The 14,952-nt window shown below is 39.1% G+C and overlaps 1 protein-coding gene across 8 annotated transcripts in view; it reads left to right on the forward strand.

Moving 5' to 3' along the window:
- IQSEC1 (IQ motif and Sec7 domain ArfGEF 1) overlaps positions 1 to 14,952 on the forward strand; it is a 309,585-nt gene that overhangs the window by 280,612 nt on the left and 14,021 nt on the right. For 7 of the 8 annotated variants that reach the window (XM_083351704.1, XM_083351705.1, XM_083351708.1 and 4 more), the window contains 6 exons: positions 908 to 1,074; positions 3,549 to 3,688; positions 8,452 to 8,481; positions 10,178 to 10,303; positions 11,136 to 11,235; positions 13,284 to 13,445. In XM_083351704.1, coding sequence (XP_083207830.1) covers positions 908 to 1,074; positions 3,549 to 3,688; positions 8,452 to 8,481; positions 10,178 to 10,303; positions 11,136 to 11,235; positions 13,284 to 13,445 — 725 coding nt within the window. The remainder of the gene's footprint in view (positions 1 to 907; positions 1,075 to 3,548; positions 3,689 to 8,451; positions 8,482 to 10,177; positions 10,304 to 11,135; positions 11,236 to 13,283; positions 13,446 to 14,952) is intronic. The other variant, XM_083351706.1, reaches the window with a different exon arrangement.

Raw genomic sequence — 14,952 nt, forward strand, 5'->3', positions numbered from 1 at the left:
AAGCAGAGAAAAGAAAATGCTTCTATGACCACTAAAATGTTCGAACAAGCCAGCCTGGCCTGATGGGGGATGGGTTTAAGTTTTATTGCTATTTTAACTGTATTTTAATCTACTGTTTTAACTTGGGCATCTTGTTTAATTCTTTTTTAGTTTTTGTATTCCTGTACTTTTATATGTTTGCCCTGTTCACCGCCCTGAGTCCTTCGGGAAAAGGGCGGTATACAAATAAAATTATTATTATTATTGTTGTTGTTATTATTATTATTATTATTATTATTATTATTATTATTATTATTATTATTACCATTTTGCAATCCTGTGGCTATGGTATATAATAGGTGTGCTGTGTTATATGAATAGTTATACTTTTTTGATGACTCACTTAGCCTCTGTAAGTTTGCTCTGAAGCAAGGATATTTTACAAGCAACATAGAATACTTTTTTATGAATTCTGCTGTTCAGTTCACCCAAATCAGTATTATATATCCAGTTGACAAATGTCAGTCATAATATGCTTATAGTTTGCAATAGTTTTCAAATCACTTAGTATAAAGGACATAAGTTTAAACTTCAGTTGTGTTGGTGAAGTGTGCAAATTTAGAAAATTAATTGCATGAAATGGTACAGTTGTCCTTTTGATATACCTGTATTCTTTTACCTAATATATGTCATTTGAGAAATTGAAAGTATTTACTTTAGTAAAATATTCTGCAGTGTAGACTCTTGTTATTATTAGGTAAGAGAATAGAATAAAAGAGTAAATAATGTCTTATTTTATTTTTATACCAAGTGAATAATGATAAGAATATAATTCAGCTTTCTATATGAATGTATTGTTTTTTCTCTAAACGCCATATCAAGTTATCCTTGAATCTCACTTAGTATTTTTCTAAAATGTCTTTTATAGCCAGAGATACTGCATCTGCAATCCAGGAGTTGTAAGGCAGTTCAGAAATCCTGACACCATCTTCATTCTAGCTTTTGCAATCATATTATTAAACACAGATATGTATAGTCCAAATGTAAAACCAGAACGTAAAATGAAGCTTGAAGATTTTGTCAAAAATCTAAGAGGTAGGTATAACATGGAGATTTGTCATTGACAGTGAAGGTTCACTCTTGGAGGTTGTGGGTTGATTTCCAAACATTTTGTTACCAGGCTAGGTAACATCTTTAACGGTGTTTAGGGTAACAAAACGTTCGGAAACCAACTTACAAGCTCAGAAAATGAACCTTCACCCTCAGCCTACACCTAAGCTACAGATATTTGCCTCTATTGCAGATTTGTCATTATCTAGAGTCCTGGGTATATTATATTGCCCTTCAGTACTACAGCTGTTAAATGAAAGTAGCTCCATGGAGAGATAGGCGGCCAATAAATTTAATTATAATAAAGTTTTGAGAGTTTAGCCATTCTACTTCAGAGGCTTTTGTTTTTCTGGCAGCAGGCTAAGGAACAGTATTGATAGATTTCATCATTTCAAATTTTGCTCTATACTTGTTCCTTCTAGGTCTAAACCCAAGATAGTAATAATTGTATATCCAATGATTTGCAAATAGTTTGATTGTTCTTTTGACATTATAAGTGGCTTGGGAATCTATGTGAGGAACAAAGTGTACCTATTAGTGTGTCTCTGTGTATATGTGTGCATGTAGATACAGGTATATACTCATACATAAGTTCTTCTGTTTGGACTACAAAGGCAGACTTTAAAAATACTTGTCTTTAATTAAATGAGGAAGTGATAACGAAGAGCATGTGGATACCAGTTTGCTTATGGATATCTCTCTTGGTATTATCCAGATTCATTAATATAGCTGATTTAATTCTTTTATTTTTAAAATAATTGTTATGAAATTTTAGTAACAGTAATTGCTATTTTTACTAGTAAATAGAAATAAAAGTAAGAACAAAATATTATATAAACTAAACTCAAAAAAGATAAAATAGTAAAATGTAGAAGGTTCAAGAAAAGAGTGAAAAAGGAAGAAAGGGAAAAATATAAGGAAAAACAGAGCAATATTTAAAGAAGTGATTTCCAATCTTCACGAGTAGAAACAAACGTAATTCTTTTACCCCTCCCCTATAAGTACAGTAACTTATACTACCATTAAACTATACAGTTGCAAATGGGTATACAACAGTAGTAATTATCAAGTGTCGTATATTTAGTATTTTTGCATTCCATTAACTATACTTCTAATTATAATTATCACTATGAAAGTACATATTAAATTAAGTAATCAGATTACCAAGAATTATATTTATTATTTATTTTATGAAGTCTCTGAGTCATGGTGGCTCTGTGCCAAATAGATCTAGATAGGACTTTCTTAATATCATAGAATATATGGTATTATCATTGAACTGGCCGGAGGAATAGAGACATTTAAGGGCCTCTTTTTTGGTCTAAACTTTTTAAAAATCATGTCAATGTAAATTAGCACTTTTATTTCAACATTCCAGTATTTTATACTGATGTGACAGTATTCTGGAAATAACAGAATAGGAACAGGCTTGAGGGCTGCAGAGTAGTCATTCTGCAGAGTCCTTGGTGCTGTCTGAGCTTGGTCATTTTCTTACAGATGTTTCATTACCAAACTAATATCATAAACAACATATACATACCATTCAAAAGAAACAATCCAAAAGCCAAACATCTTCTCACCAGCAATCAACACCCTAATGAGCAGAGATTACATTAAACCAACAATCAAGAAGTAATTAATACTCCAATCCAGGAACTACTAACTAACTCAATCACACAAGCTGAGTTGGTTGTTGATAGTTTACTCAGTTGGCCGAGTAAACAACAGCCCAATCAAGGAACCACCAAGACTGACAAGGGAAGGCCACTTGTATATATAAAATGAGAGCTAACCCCATTTTATACTAGCACCGATGTTCATTATCTCGTTGGGTAATGAAACATTTGCAAGAAAATAACCATGCTCAGAGAGCACTAGGTTGAACCCTGATTTACAAATATTCTCTTCTATCATACTTATTTCTGTTTTATATCATTTCTGGGACTGGAGCAAATATTAATATTGGGCCCTAAATAATAACTACTTTTAAAAGGAGTCAATTGAGAGGCAACTGTTGTCTACATCGTTTCTTCAGGTTTTTGCAAAGGCTGAGATTACTAGACAAGATGCATCTTTAGTCTTAAATAGGTTTTTATGTTCTTACAAACAATAAATAATTATGTGTGAATGGAAGACCTAATTTGCCTATTTCTGTTTAACAATGGAAATGTTGCCTTATGCCTGTTTTTTATTGCAAAATGGCTGTTTGTAGTATGGTATAGAGAAATCCAGACTTTAATTGGCATAATGGTTATATTAGCAGCCAGGACCTGCTTTGGGGTTGATATTCCAGACAACTTTATTTATTAAATTTATATGCCTCCCATCTCCCCTCTAAGGTGACTGGTAGTATCCAAATCAGATACTACCTTTGGTTTGGGGTTCTACGAAGGATAATATAATGAAAGTGTGAAGATGATACGTGTATTAATCAGCAGTGATTATAATCACTTTTCCAGGTGTAGATGATGGTGAAGATATTCCACGAGAGATGCTCATTGGGATTTATGAGAGAATCCGAAAACGGGAACTCAAGACCAATGAGGATCATGTGTCACAGGTCCAAAAGGTTGAAAAACTCATAGTAGGAAAAAAACCAGTAAGTTTCTTTTATGGATAATATTATGCATAAAATTAGACGGGATTGTCTCAGAATGTTGCCAGAATATTGCAGGATAATGAAAGTCTTCTAAAAAAATCATAGTGTGATTATAATCAGAAAAACTAAAAATGGAAGAAAATTGAATAACTTTGTACTGGTAGTGTATTAGAGCTAGTGCTTGACGTAACGGCCATAACTGACCCCAAAATTTCTGTTGCTAAGTGATACATTTGTTAAGTGAATTTTGCCCCATTTTATGACCTTGCCATATTGTTGTTGTTAGCTGTTCCTCCAGGCCTTCCTGTCCTCTACCATCTTCTGGAGTCCATTTAAGCTCACGCCTACTGCTTCAGTGACTCATGGTCTGAGCCACAGTCAGCTCCTGGTCTTGTTTTTACTGACTGTATAGAGCTTCTCCATCTTTGGCTGCAGAGCACATAGTCAATCTGATTTCTGTGTTGACCGTCTGGTAATGTCCATGTGTAGAGCCGTCTCTTGGGTTGTTGGAAAAGAGTGTTTGCTATGACCATCATATTCTCTTGATAAAATTCTATCAGCCTGTGCCCTGCTTCATTTTGTACTCCAAGGCCAAACTTGCCTGTTATTCCGCTTATCTTTTGGCTTCCTACTTTAGCATTCCAATCCCCCATGATGATAAGGACATCATTTTTTGGTGTTAGTTCTATAAGGTGCTGTAAGGCTTCATAGAACCGGTCAATTTCATCCTCTTCAGCGCTGGTGGTTGGGGCATAGACTTGGACTACTGTGATATTGAATGGTTTGCCTTGGATTCGAACTGAGATCATTCTGTCATTTTGAGGATTGTATCCCAGTATTGCTTTTCCTACTCTTTTATTGACTATGAAGGCTACTCCATTTCTTCTGAGGGATTCTTGCCCACAGTAGTATACCTGATGGTCATCTGAATTAAATTCACCCATTCCTGTCCATTTTAGTTCACTGATACCTAAGATGTCGATGTTCAGTCTTGTCATCTCTTGTTTGACCACATCCAGCTTTCCTTGATTCATGGATCTTACATTCCAGGTTCCTATGGAGAAAAAAATCTTTACAGCATCGGACTTTCCTTTCCCCACCAGACACATCCACAGCTGAGCGTCCTTTCGGCTTTGGCCCAGTCGCTTCATTCTTTCTGGCGCTACTAGTACTAGCCCTCTGCTCTTCCCCAGTAGCATATTGGACGCCTTCCGACATGAGGGGCTCATCTTCCAGCATCATATCGTTTTGCCTTTTGGTACTGTCCATAGGGTTTTCATGGCAAAGATACTGGAGTGGGTTGCCATTTCCTTCTCCAGTAGATCACGTTTTGTCAGAACTCTCTGCTATGACCTGTCTGTCTTGGGTGGCCCTGCACGGCATAGCTCATAGCTTCATTGAATTACGCCAGCCCCTTCTCCACGACAAGGCAGTAATGCATGAAGGGGACCTTGCCATGGTTGTTAAGTAAATCCCTGCATTTGTTAAGTTAGTCACATGATTGTTAAGTGAATCTGGCTTCCCCATTGATTTTGCTTGTCAGATAGTGATTTGTTTGTTTCAGCAAACCATAGTTAACATCAACTAGCCTTTGTCTCATTTCTAAAGATGTTATGGCATGTTGCAGATATTATAATGTTCTATTTCCTGTACATGGGAACAAGGAGATAGATTAGAGAAGAATTGCTGAGGGAAGCATACATTGAGGGTCCTGGTTTGTCTTTGAAAACCTACCTGGCAAAATGAAAGAAATGGTTCTTTTTCATTACATTCATTGAGATCCAAAACGCAGCACCAATGTAAAAATTATGTCCCTGGTCCTAGAAAAATGGTTTAGCCTGTCTTCAGGGAATTTCTGGATGGTATAGCTGTTGCTTCTGTTGAATTTTTTTGGAATTAATTATATCAAGAAAGATAAAGAATACAAATGTATATGTTTGAAATGGTTATCACTTAATTGCCCATGAAGCTTAAATAACTATACCAATTGGCATCAAGGAAGTGAGCTTTCAGATTAAAAGAATAACAGAGTTGGAAGGGGCATTGTAGGTTTTCTAGGCTAACCCCCAGCTGAAGCAGGGAACCCTGTACCATTTCAGACAAATGGTTGTCCAGTTTCTTCTTAAAAACCTCCAAAGTTGGAGCATTCATAACTTTTGGAGGCAAGTTGTTCCACTGATTAATTCTTCTGTCAGGAAATTTCTTCTTAGTTTTAAGTTGTTTCTCTCTTTGATTAGTTTCCATCCATTGCTTCTTGTCATGCTTTGGAGAATAAGTTGACAGGTGGTAGGATTCAAATAATTTAACAACCGGTTCTCTGCAGGAGGGGAGGTGGGGGGGCCGTTGCCACGAGGTAGGTAGGGGAGGGGGAGCTGCGCCATGCACCCCGCAACCACTTACCATGCCAAAGGGTCCCCGCAGCCAGGCCTACCATGCCCTGACATCCATCGTGCCTGGCCTGTTTGACTTCTCCCACTTTCTCCTTCTTCCTCCTCCTTTAAACAGCCCTTCGCTCCCGTTGCTGCTTTCTCAGTCCCAGAGTTTTGTCTAGAGCCTGTGCAGAGGTGCAAACAAAGCCCCACAGTGATTATTGGGTGGGGTAGGAACCATTCCCTTCGCTTTTGGACCAGCTCTGAAATGGGCTCGAAGGAGCAGCCCAAGGACTCCAATCTGGCTTTGCAGCAAGCAAGGGGATTGGAGGCATGTGAATGCATGCTAGTCTGGCATCTCAAAAAACTGGGTTGTTTTTTTCCCTCCATGCTGGATTTTCGCTACCATACTGTTTAACTTTATTTTTAAAGTTTACTTGATGCAGAATATGCAAACTTTAAAAGAAGTTAAATAATATGGCAGCGAAAATCCACCCTGGGTAAAAAAGCCCATACTAGTAAGAAGAATGTTATGTATTGATTAATTAATACTGTTTATGATAACCAATCATATTTACTACTGTTATCTACTACTATATTAATTATTGTTAGTTAAAAATATGTACCCAGACAATATTCTGTTTGCTAAATATTGAAATTGTTACTGGGGGATAACCCCAATGTTGACCCCAATCTTGTCCTAACCCCAATCCTGACCCCATTTTATCCCTAACCCTATAAAATCCAATAAAACCCTTTTTTAAAAAAAAGCCCTGTTTTTTTGAGACTCCAGATTAGCGTGCATGCACCTGCCTCCAATCTCGTTCCTTGCTCCAAAGCCAGATTGGAGTCCTCGGGCCCCTTCTCCCAGCCCATTTTGAAGCTGGTCCAAAAGTGAAGGGAATGGTTCCCACCCCACTTAATTGCTGCAGGGCTTCATTTCCAAAGACCCTCTGCACAGGCTCTGGACAAATCGGGATCCGGGACTGAAAAACAGCAATGGGAACAAAGGGCTGTTCAAAGGAGGAGGAAGGAGAAAGTGGGAGAAGCCCAAGGGAGACCTCCTCAGTCACCCTGCAAGCACCAACTGAAGCTGACACCCTGTTCCATGCCCAAGGGAGACCTCCTTCATCACCCTGCAAGTGGAGGTGGGGGGAGGAAGGTAGGCGATCCAGATACGCTCCATGGCGGCAGCAAGCAGAGGAAGAGAGGAAGCCTGCCTCTTCTTGCTGTTGCCGTGCAACATGTCCAAATCACCTCTTTCCCCCCACCTCCACTTGCAGAGTGATGGAGGAGGTTTCCCTTGGGCATGGAACAGGGCGTCAGCTTCAGTCAGTGCTTTGGAGAACCTCCTCCATCACCCTGAGGAGCGTGAAAGTGGCGAGACCTGAATGGCTGAAGGGAGGAGCGAAGAGAGAAAACCTTGGCATTGGATTGAAAAAGAAAAACCTGAAAAAAACAGAGATGGGAAGGCCAGGGGTGGAGACTCAGATTTATCATAACTGGATCACCGAACTCAACAAAAAATTAGGTATCGGTTCTGCCAAATCAGAGTGAACTGGCTGAATCCACCACTAGTTGACTCCCTCTTCTTTGTGGCAACCCTTAGATATTGGAACATTGCTATCATGTCACCCCTAGTCCTTTTTTTCATTAAACCAGACATATCCAATTCCTACAACCATTTTTCACTTGTTTTAGCCTTTAGTCCCCTAATCATCTTTGTTGCTCTTCTCTGCACTCTTTCTAGAAACATCCTGCATGCAAACACATGCTACATACTTTGCTTTGAGAGTGTATAATTGGTCCTCTGCAATAACAGCTTCTCCTCTGAGTTGGAGGCTCTCTCAATTATCTGTTTAAGTTTTCTTTTTGAAATTCCATTCTGTTCCACTGTAGAATAGTTTTAGCTCCTCTACATGTAGGAAACAAAAGCAATAAAAATTCATTCCACTCCATTAAATAGACTTTACCTGAGCAACCAAAAGATACTAATAACAAGAAATTTGTCTTGTGTTTTTGGAACAGAAGGAAGCTGTAAGGAAATGGCCATGTTTGTCTATCTTTGGTCTATTTCAAATGAGCAACAAGCTCATCATCATGTATTAGGATACCATTTTTTTCAAGCTAAGATGATTCTGTCAAGATGCTATTGCCATAAAAACTAAAAATGACATTTCAAAAGCATAACAAATAAAAACACTGCAAATAATACAAGTTTTATGATTCAGGTTTTCAATTATTTCATCTTTCTAACAATCTCTACAATCAATGTTTATAGAAATGTTTATTTTATATATATTTAATCATAATAAGGCTGAAATATTTGCTTGATAAGTACAATATTGTGTTTTTCTGAAGTTTAATTATATTTTCTATGTCTTTTTACCATAGATTGGATCTTTACATCATGGGCTTGGTTGTGTAAGTGTTTGCCTTCATATTTATATATTCAGTACAGGTAGTCCTCGAGTTACAAAAGTAATGGAGCCTGCCCATTCCATTCCTAACTCAAGAATTCATGGGAGTAAATCTCATGCCTCGAATGAGATCACTCCCTGCTCGTTAAGACACACATGAGGTATGTCAGGGTGGGGAAGGCCATGGGGGGACTAGTGATGGAACAGGCCCCCAAGGCCTCCCTGACCCACTAAGATACCTCATGCTTCCCCTTCCCTTCCTGCCACGCCAGACCCACCTTGCAAAATCTGTCTCCTCTCTGCCGTGGTTTCTTTCTCTTTGAGGGAAAGGAGAGTCAGCTTGGAAATGCTTTTCGCGCCGACAATGGAAGCTCCTCAGTGCCGTAATATCACATGTGATTGCCAATGGGGTGCTTCAGAAACAGAGCGTTCTTTTACATTTCTATAGCCCTCCCATTGGCAGTCACATGGACTTTCCAATCTCTCTCAGATCTCCTTTGGATAAAAAGTGTTTGAGCAGCAGCGGCTTGAGTTTCTCTGCTCTGTCCAAATTGAAAGAAGCGGAAGTGCAGAGTGGAGTTGCTCTCAATAAGGCCGGCGCATGTGAGCAAGCAGTGCACCCGTATCTTCTTGAAAGCAATCCTGCTCTGTGCCTCCACTTTCTTCTTTTCAGACGGAGCAGAGAACTCAAGCGGCTGCTGCCCCTTGAGTGGTGAGAACAAGTAGAAGAGTGGTCAGGATTTGTGCCACCGGCCCATCAGGCAAGGAGCTATATCGTGCTGGTTGGGGAGGGGAGATCGTGGCCACTCAGATGGCTGTTTCCGCCAGCAGCTTGGACCCAGGTGCAAGGGGACTCATCCCACAATGCCTCCCCACTCAGTTTAAGGCTTTTTTCCTGCCCTCAAATTAAGGCCAGCACACGCAAGCAAGCAGCGCACCCACGCCATGGACGGCATTTCTTCCTGCACCTGGCCAACTCCAATTCCATGCTTTGCCCCACAGGTATGCAAACAAAACAAACGCTTCCCCCCCCCCCCAGAATGGAATTTTCCAGGGGCCATGATCTCTTTTGCAGAGAATTTGTGTTTGAACTTGCATAATATTACGGACCCAGGAGTTTCCATTGTCAGTGTAAAAAGCATTTTTAAACTGACTCTCCTCTCCCTCAAAGGGAAAGGAACCTCAGCAGAGAGGAGACAGATTTTGCAAGGTAAGTGAGTCCAGTGCAGCAGAAAGGGGGGGAAAGCAGTTGTGGGGAGCAGGTGGGGAATAGGGTGAATGTTGCAGGGCCTCTGCAGTCATTCGTAAGGGCAAACAACTGCCATGGTACTGCAATATTCATAATTTTGGGACTTGCTCGTAAACACTAGGGGGCGCTGATCACGTAAATTTGAACAAGCGTTAAGTGAATACTCATAACTCGGGGATTACCTGCATTTATATGTTCAGTAAGCAGATCTCACCATAGTTTTAGAAATTGATCCTTTCTAAAATTACAGTACTCCAGTTAGTATATAGAAAAAACTGGATCACTAATCTAAAAATATTTCTGATTGCAAAGGGAGTTGATAAGTGCTTTCCATGTAGGATTTAGTTCAAGAAAGGGAAAAATAAATTGCAAATATTATTTGCAAAGAGCAGCCTTATAAATTTCAGGGAAATCGGTTATAATATGTTGCATTCCTGTTTCTGATTTATAGGTTCTGTCTCTCCCGCATCGGCGGCTTGTTTGTTACTGTAGGCTCTTTGAAGTTCCAGATCCAAATAAACCTCAGAAGCTTGGATTACATCAGCGAGAAATATTTTTATTTAATGATCTCCTTGTGGTATGTGCCACATAATTGATACTATTTTATATTAAGGGAGAACCATTATTAAGCAAGAAAGCTTTCCATAGCCCTGTTGGGTAAGGTACCAAAGTACAACTAAATTGGATCTGAGAGTTCCAGTCTGTAATCTAACAGACCAAAGCTTGCATACATTAAGTCCTTAATTTATAAAAAAAAACCTCTGAAATCTTCCCAGCTGGCTGGAGTCAATCCTTCCTCTCTAAAGGAATTGCTTGTCAATACATTTGACCTATTAAAAGCAACATGCATATTAGTGTTGAGTTAACCTTGTCCTCACAGACTTACCATGATGCACATTTATCAATGGTACAAGAGCATTAATCTCCCACAAAAAGGAATGAATTGAGTGTTCTGAGTTTAATGAATTATATTTTGCTTTCTTACGAGAGAAAATAGTGTACCTTAGTATATATCAGGATTCTCAAATATTTCATTCTTTTATTAAAGGTTTACTACCATTTAAGACAGTGTTAGAAGTACAAAGGGTAATAGAATCCTAAAAATTTTTGCCATTTAAAAATGGCCTAATTCTATGCATTCTTAGTGGTATTATAGCTGGTGTTATTGCTCAAGGCTTGCCTAACCAGCTGTATTCTAGGAAGAGTACCTTTTCCAACTCTTTCCTTGATTATATAAGTTTGGCATTGAGGCAGAATTAATATTTCAAATGCTTGTTGTGGTTCACTACGCAAATGTGATCTATATCATTTAAGAACATAAAGCTATGTATTACAAAGTAAATCTAGAATACTCATGTTTTAGTTAGATAATATGTTTATTTTTATTTATTTGTGGTTAATATTTTTAGGTCACTAAAATTTTTCAAAAGAAGAAGAATTCAGTCACATATAGTTTTCGACAGTCCTTTACCCTCTATGGAATGCAAGTTCTCCTTTTTGAGAATCAGTGTAAGTCCCTTTATCTGATTTGAGAATTCATTGTAAATCATTTTTAAAAATGAATGTATCTTTTAGTTACATTTTTCTAATTCCCAAGATATATAACAACATCTTTATCTCACTATGGAAAGAAATTGCTTGGCTTCTCTGGCTTCCAAAATTAACATTTGGAATTTATACAGTAGTCCATAATATATTTTCCAGATGGTAAATCACAACATAGTTAGAAACAATACATACCCTGTAGGCTATGCTTAAATGGCATTTAAACTTAAAATATTTTAATACAGGATTTTAATACATAAAGTTAAAAATATTACAACTTTCCTTAATCCAGAACAATTCTGGAACTGACTTGTAGATCAGCCACTGGCAGTTGCATAAGAATATGAAAGTTAACAGACAAGCATTGTTGAACAAACTAAGTTTGTTAAGAGCTTTGGATTATACATAATGCCTTTGAATATATTAGTTTTAGATACCATCACTGCACAGACATTGCTTATACCATGTTTCCCCGAAAGTAAAACCTATCCCGAAAATAAGCCCTAGCTTGGTTTTTGGCTGTGGGCCTAATATAAGCCCTAAACCCCCCCCCCAAAAAATAAGCCCTAGTTTTGGGGTGAGGCACACACCTAAAAATCAAGGTAGGGCAGGGAGGGTAGAGCTGCCCCACGTGCTCCGCACTCACCAGGCCTCCCATGTATCAACACCTGCCTCTCCTCGCCAGCCCACTTCTTCTGCAGCGTCGTCAGCCTGCATTTTACAGTCAGAGGCCTTTCCGGAAGGACTCTGCAGCTGAGAACCAAGCTATGGATTCAACCTGTAGCTCTGTTCTTGGCTGGAGAGGCCTTTCCAGAAGGCCTCTGAGGGTGACCAGGCCAGAGCTCCATTCTCAGTTGCAGAATGAAGCTGCTCCTTCAGCCGCAGAAGTAGTGGCAGGACTGTCGGTGCCACCACTGCAAGGTGAGTGGAAAAGACACTCCCCGAAAATAAGACCTGGTGCCTCTTTTGAAGGCAAAAAGAAGAAGAAGACAGGGTCTTATTTTCGGGAAACGCAGTAGTCCAGTCTGCATGTACCCCAAGTGCAGAATATACTTCTGATTTTCCTAAAGACTTTCTAAGTTAAGGGTTTCCCCCCCTAAAGATTCTGAAAATATGAACATTACTGAAAGCATTGCTATAAGAGGAATTAAGACACACTCAAACATTTGCTAAAATTATGTTCTCCAGTAGCTGTATCCTGAATACCTAATGTGAGAAATGGTGATTTACGAGGGCAATTCAGGAATAAACCTTCATTTGATTATCAATGACAGACACTCACAGATACAGAACTTTTATTATACACATTAGAAAACTACAACCTAATACATCCCCACACTGGAAATCAGCGTGCCCCGACGCTTGTTATGGATGGCTCGTCTGAGTTTTCATAACATTTCACAGTAGACCTTTGAATTGATGGTTGAACTATACTCCGTGAACTTCACTAGCAGTACTCCTTTGGCACCTTCACATTTGGTGAGATTTTCTATGGCACCACTTCCGGTGTGGTGTTGGTTTACGATAATGCTCACCCCCACACACTGCTAGATGCACTCAAGAACTTTTGAAGCAGTTCTGTTGGGATGTTTTTGATCACACACACACACACACCCATAGCCCAGATTTTGCACTGAGCAACTACTACTAAGGAATTTCAGACTTTGTAGGACATTATGACAAGTGCCTCAATTTGAATGGTGATTATGTAGAAAAGTAATGCAATGTTGTGTTTTTCTAATGTGTATAATAAACGTTCTGAATCTGTGAGTGTCTGTCACTGATAATCAAATGGAGGTTTATTTCCAAATTGCCCTCGTAGTTTGTTAGAAATGTATAATACAGTGTGGGAAAATCTCTGAAGCTCTTCTTTAGAAGAAATAGGAAAAAAGTGTGTTTATGCAGTAATAGAAATCCTTTATTGAAATAATTTTTATACATGGAGCTGTGGAGAAATAATGAAATGGAATTAATACAAATGGGATATTTTTTATTTTTTTGCTACCTCTTAGATTATCCAAATGGCATACGACTGACATCAGCTGTTCCAGGAGCAGATATCAAAGTTTTAATAAATTTCAATGCTCCAAATCCCCAGGACAGAAAGAAATTTACAGATGATCTGAGGGAATCTGTTGCAGAAGTACAAGAAATGGAAAAACACAGAATAGAGTGTAAGTACCAAGGTAGATACAATAGAGTACCTATAATTAATTATATATTTTATGAAACACTTATTTCAAGTGCTTTGCACAGCTTTAATAGAAACACATATATAAATACATCCAAACATATCATGTACATATATTTATATAAAGCTCTACATGGCGTAAAGCTTGAATATTTGCAAAACCACTTATCTAGAGTTGTCCATCCCTATCCAGAAAGTTATGTTAGGATTAGTATGCTTAGACTCTTATCTGTTAAAAAATATCATTTTGTATGACTTAGAAGGCCTGACCTCTGTGTTGTGAAGCTGCTGTAAGAAACAACCTTCTTTCTGAGGCTAAAGAACCCCAACCCTGGAGGCCTTAAAGAAAGCCTTGAAGGCTTGGCTGTTTCAACAGGTGCCAAGTTTTTATGTCTGCCGGCCATTGACTTTGAGTTGTGAAGGGTCCTTGGTGTTCTCTGAGTTTGATTGTTTCATTGCCCCAACTAGGTAACATATCAATAAGTATCAGTAAATGTCCAAGAGCTCAGAGAGCATCAAGGACCCTTCATTTCGACCCTGAGCTACAAATATTCTTCTTTACTGGTACTTTGAGTTGTTTTTTTGTAAATAGTTGTAGTAATACCTCCACAAGTGTGCCTGTTTCAAGTGGAAATGACATTTTTAGCACACAGAATATTCCCCTACATTGAACTGAATGGAGCTTTCTCTCACCATACAGAAATTCTGTCGTGTATAACATAATTGATGGATTGCAGTGCAATATTTGTCCAAGTTTTAAAATAGTTTAATTTTCTTTTTCAGTTGTATTTATTTATTAGATTTATATTTGCCTTCCTTTCAGGAAGAAATGTATTTAGTACACTACTCTTCCCCAATTTCTCCACAGGTGTAGATTGTGCTGAGAAAGAATGATGGGACCAAAGCAGCTCCAATGCAATACATAAGTTGATTAGTTAAAAAGTAAAAGCTAAAAAGTTAAAAAGTTGATTAGTTACATTTAAGCAAGAAAACCAAATGCTTGGGTACAGTATAGGTCAGGGGTATCAAACTCAATTTCATGGAGGGCCGCATCAGCATTGCGGTTGCCCTCAGGAGGCCGGGTGGGTATGGCCAGGGTGGGCGTGGCCTACTGGGTGGGCGTGGCTAGAGTGCGTATGGCCTACTGGGTGGGCGTGGCCAGCTCTACATCGTTCGCATCAAGGGTGCCTATGGGGGCCTGGGCAGGAGTGGGACAGATCTGGGGGTCTCTGGCATAAGGAGGGTCTCTGGGCCAGGACCAAGGCAGTGGGGGCCGTTCCCTCACTGTTTCCAGGATGGCTTCACGGGCCACATGAAACCACTACGCGGGCCGGATCCGGCCCCCGGGCCTTGTGTTTGACATGTCTGGTATAGGTGGTACCTCGCTCAGTAGTAGTAACTGTGAGAGGGATCTTGGAGCCCTAATGGACAATCACTTAAATATGAGCCAGCAGTGTGCTGCAGCTGCCAAAAAAGTCAACACAGTGCTA

The sequence above is a fragment of the Vipera ursinii genome (genome assembly GCF_947247035.1).
Source record: "Vipera ursinii genome assembly, chromosome: 2".
Taxonomy (NCBI): Eukaryota; Metazoa; Chordata; class Lepidosauria; order Squamata; family Viperidae; genus Vipera; species Vipera ursinii.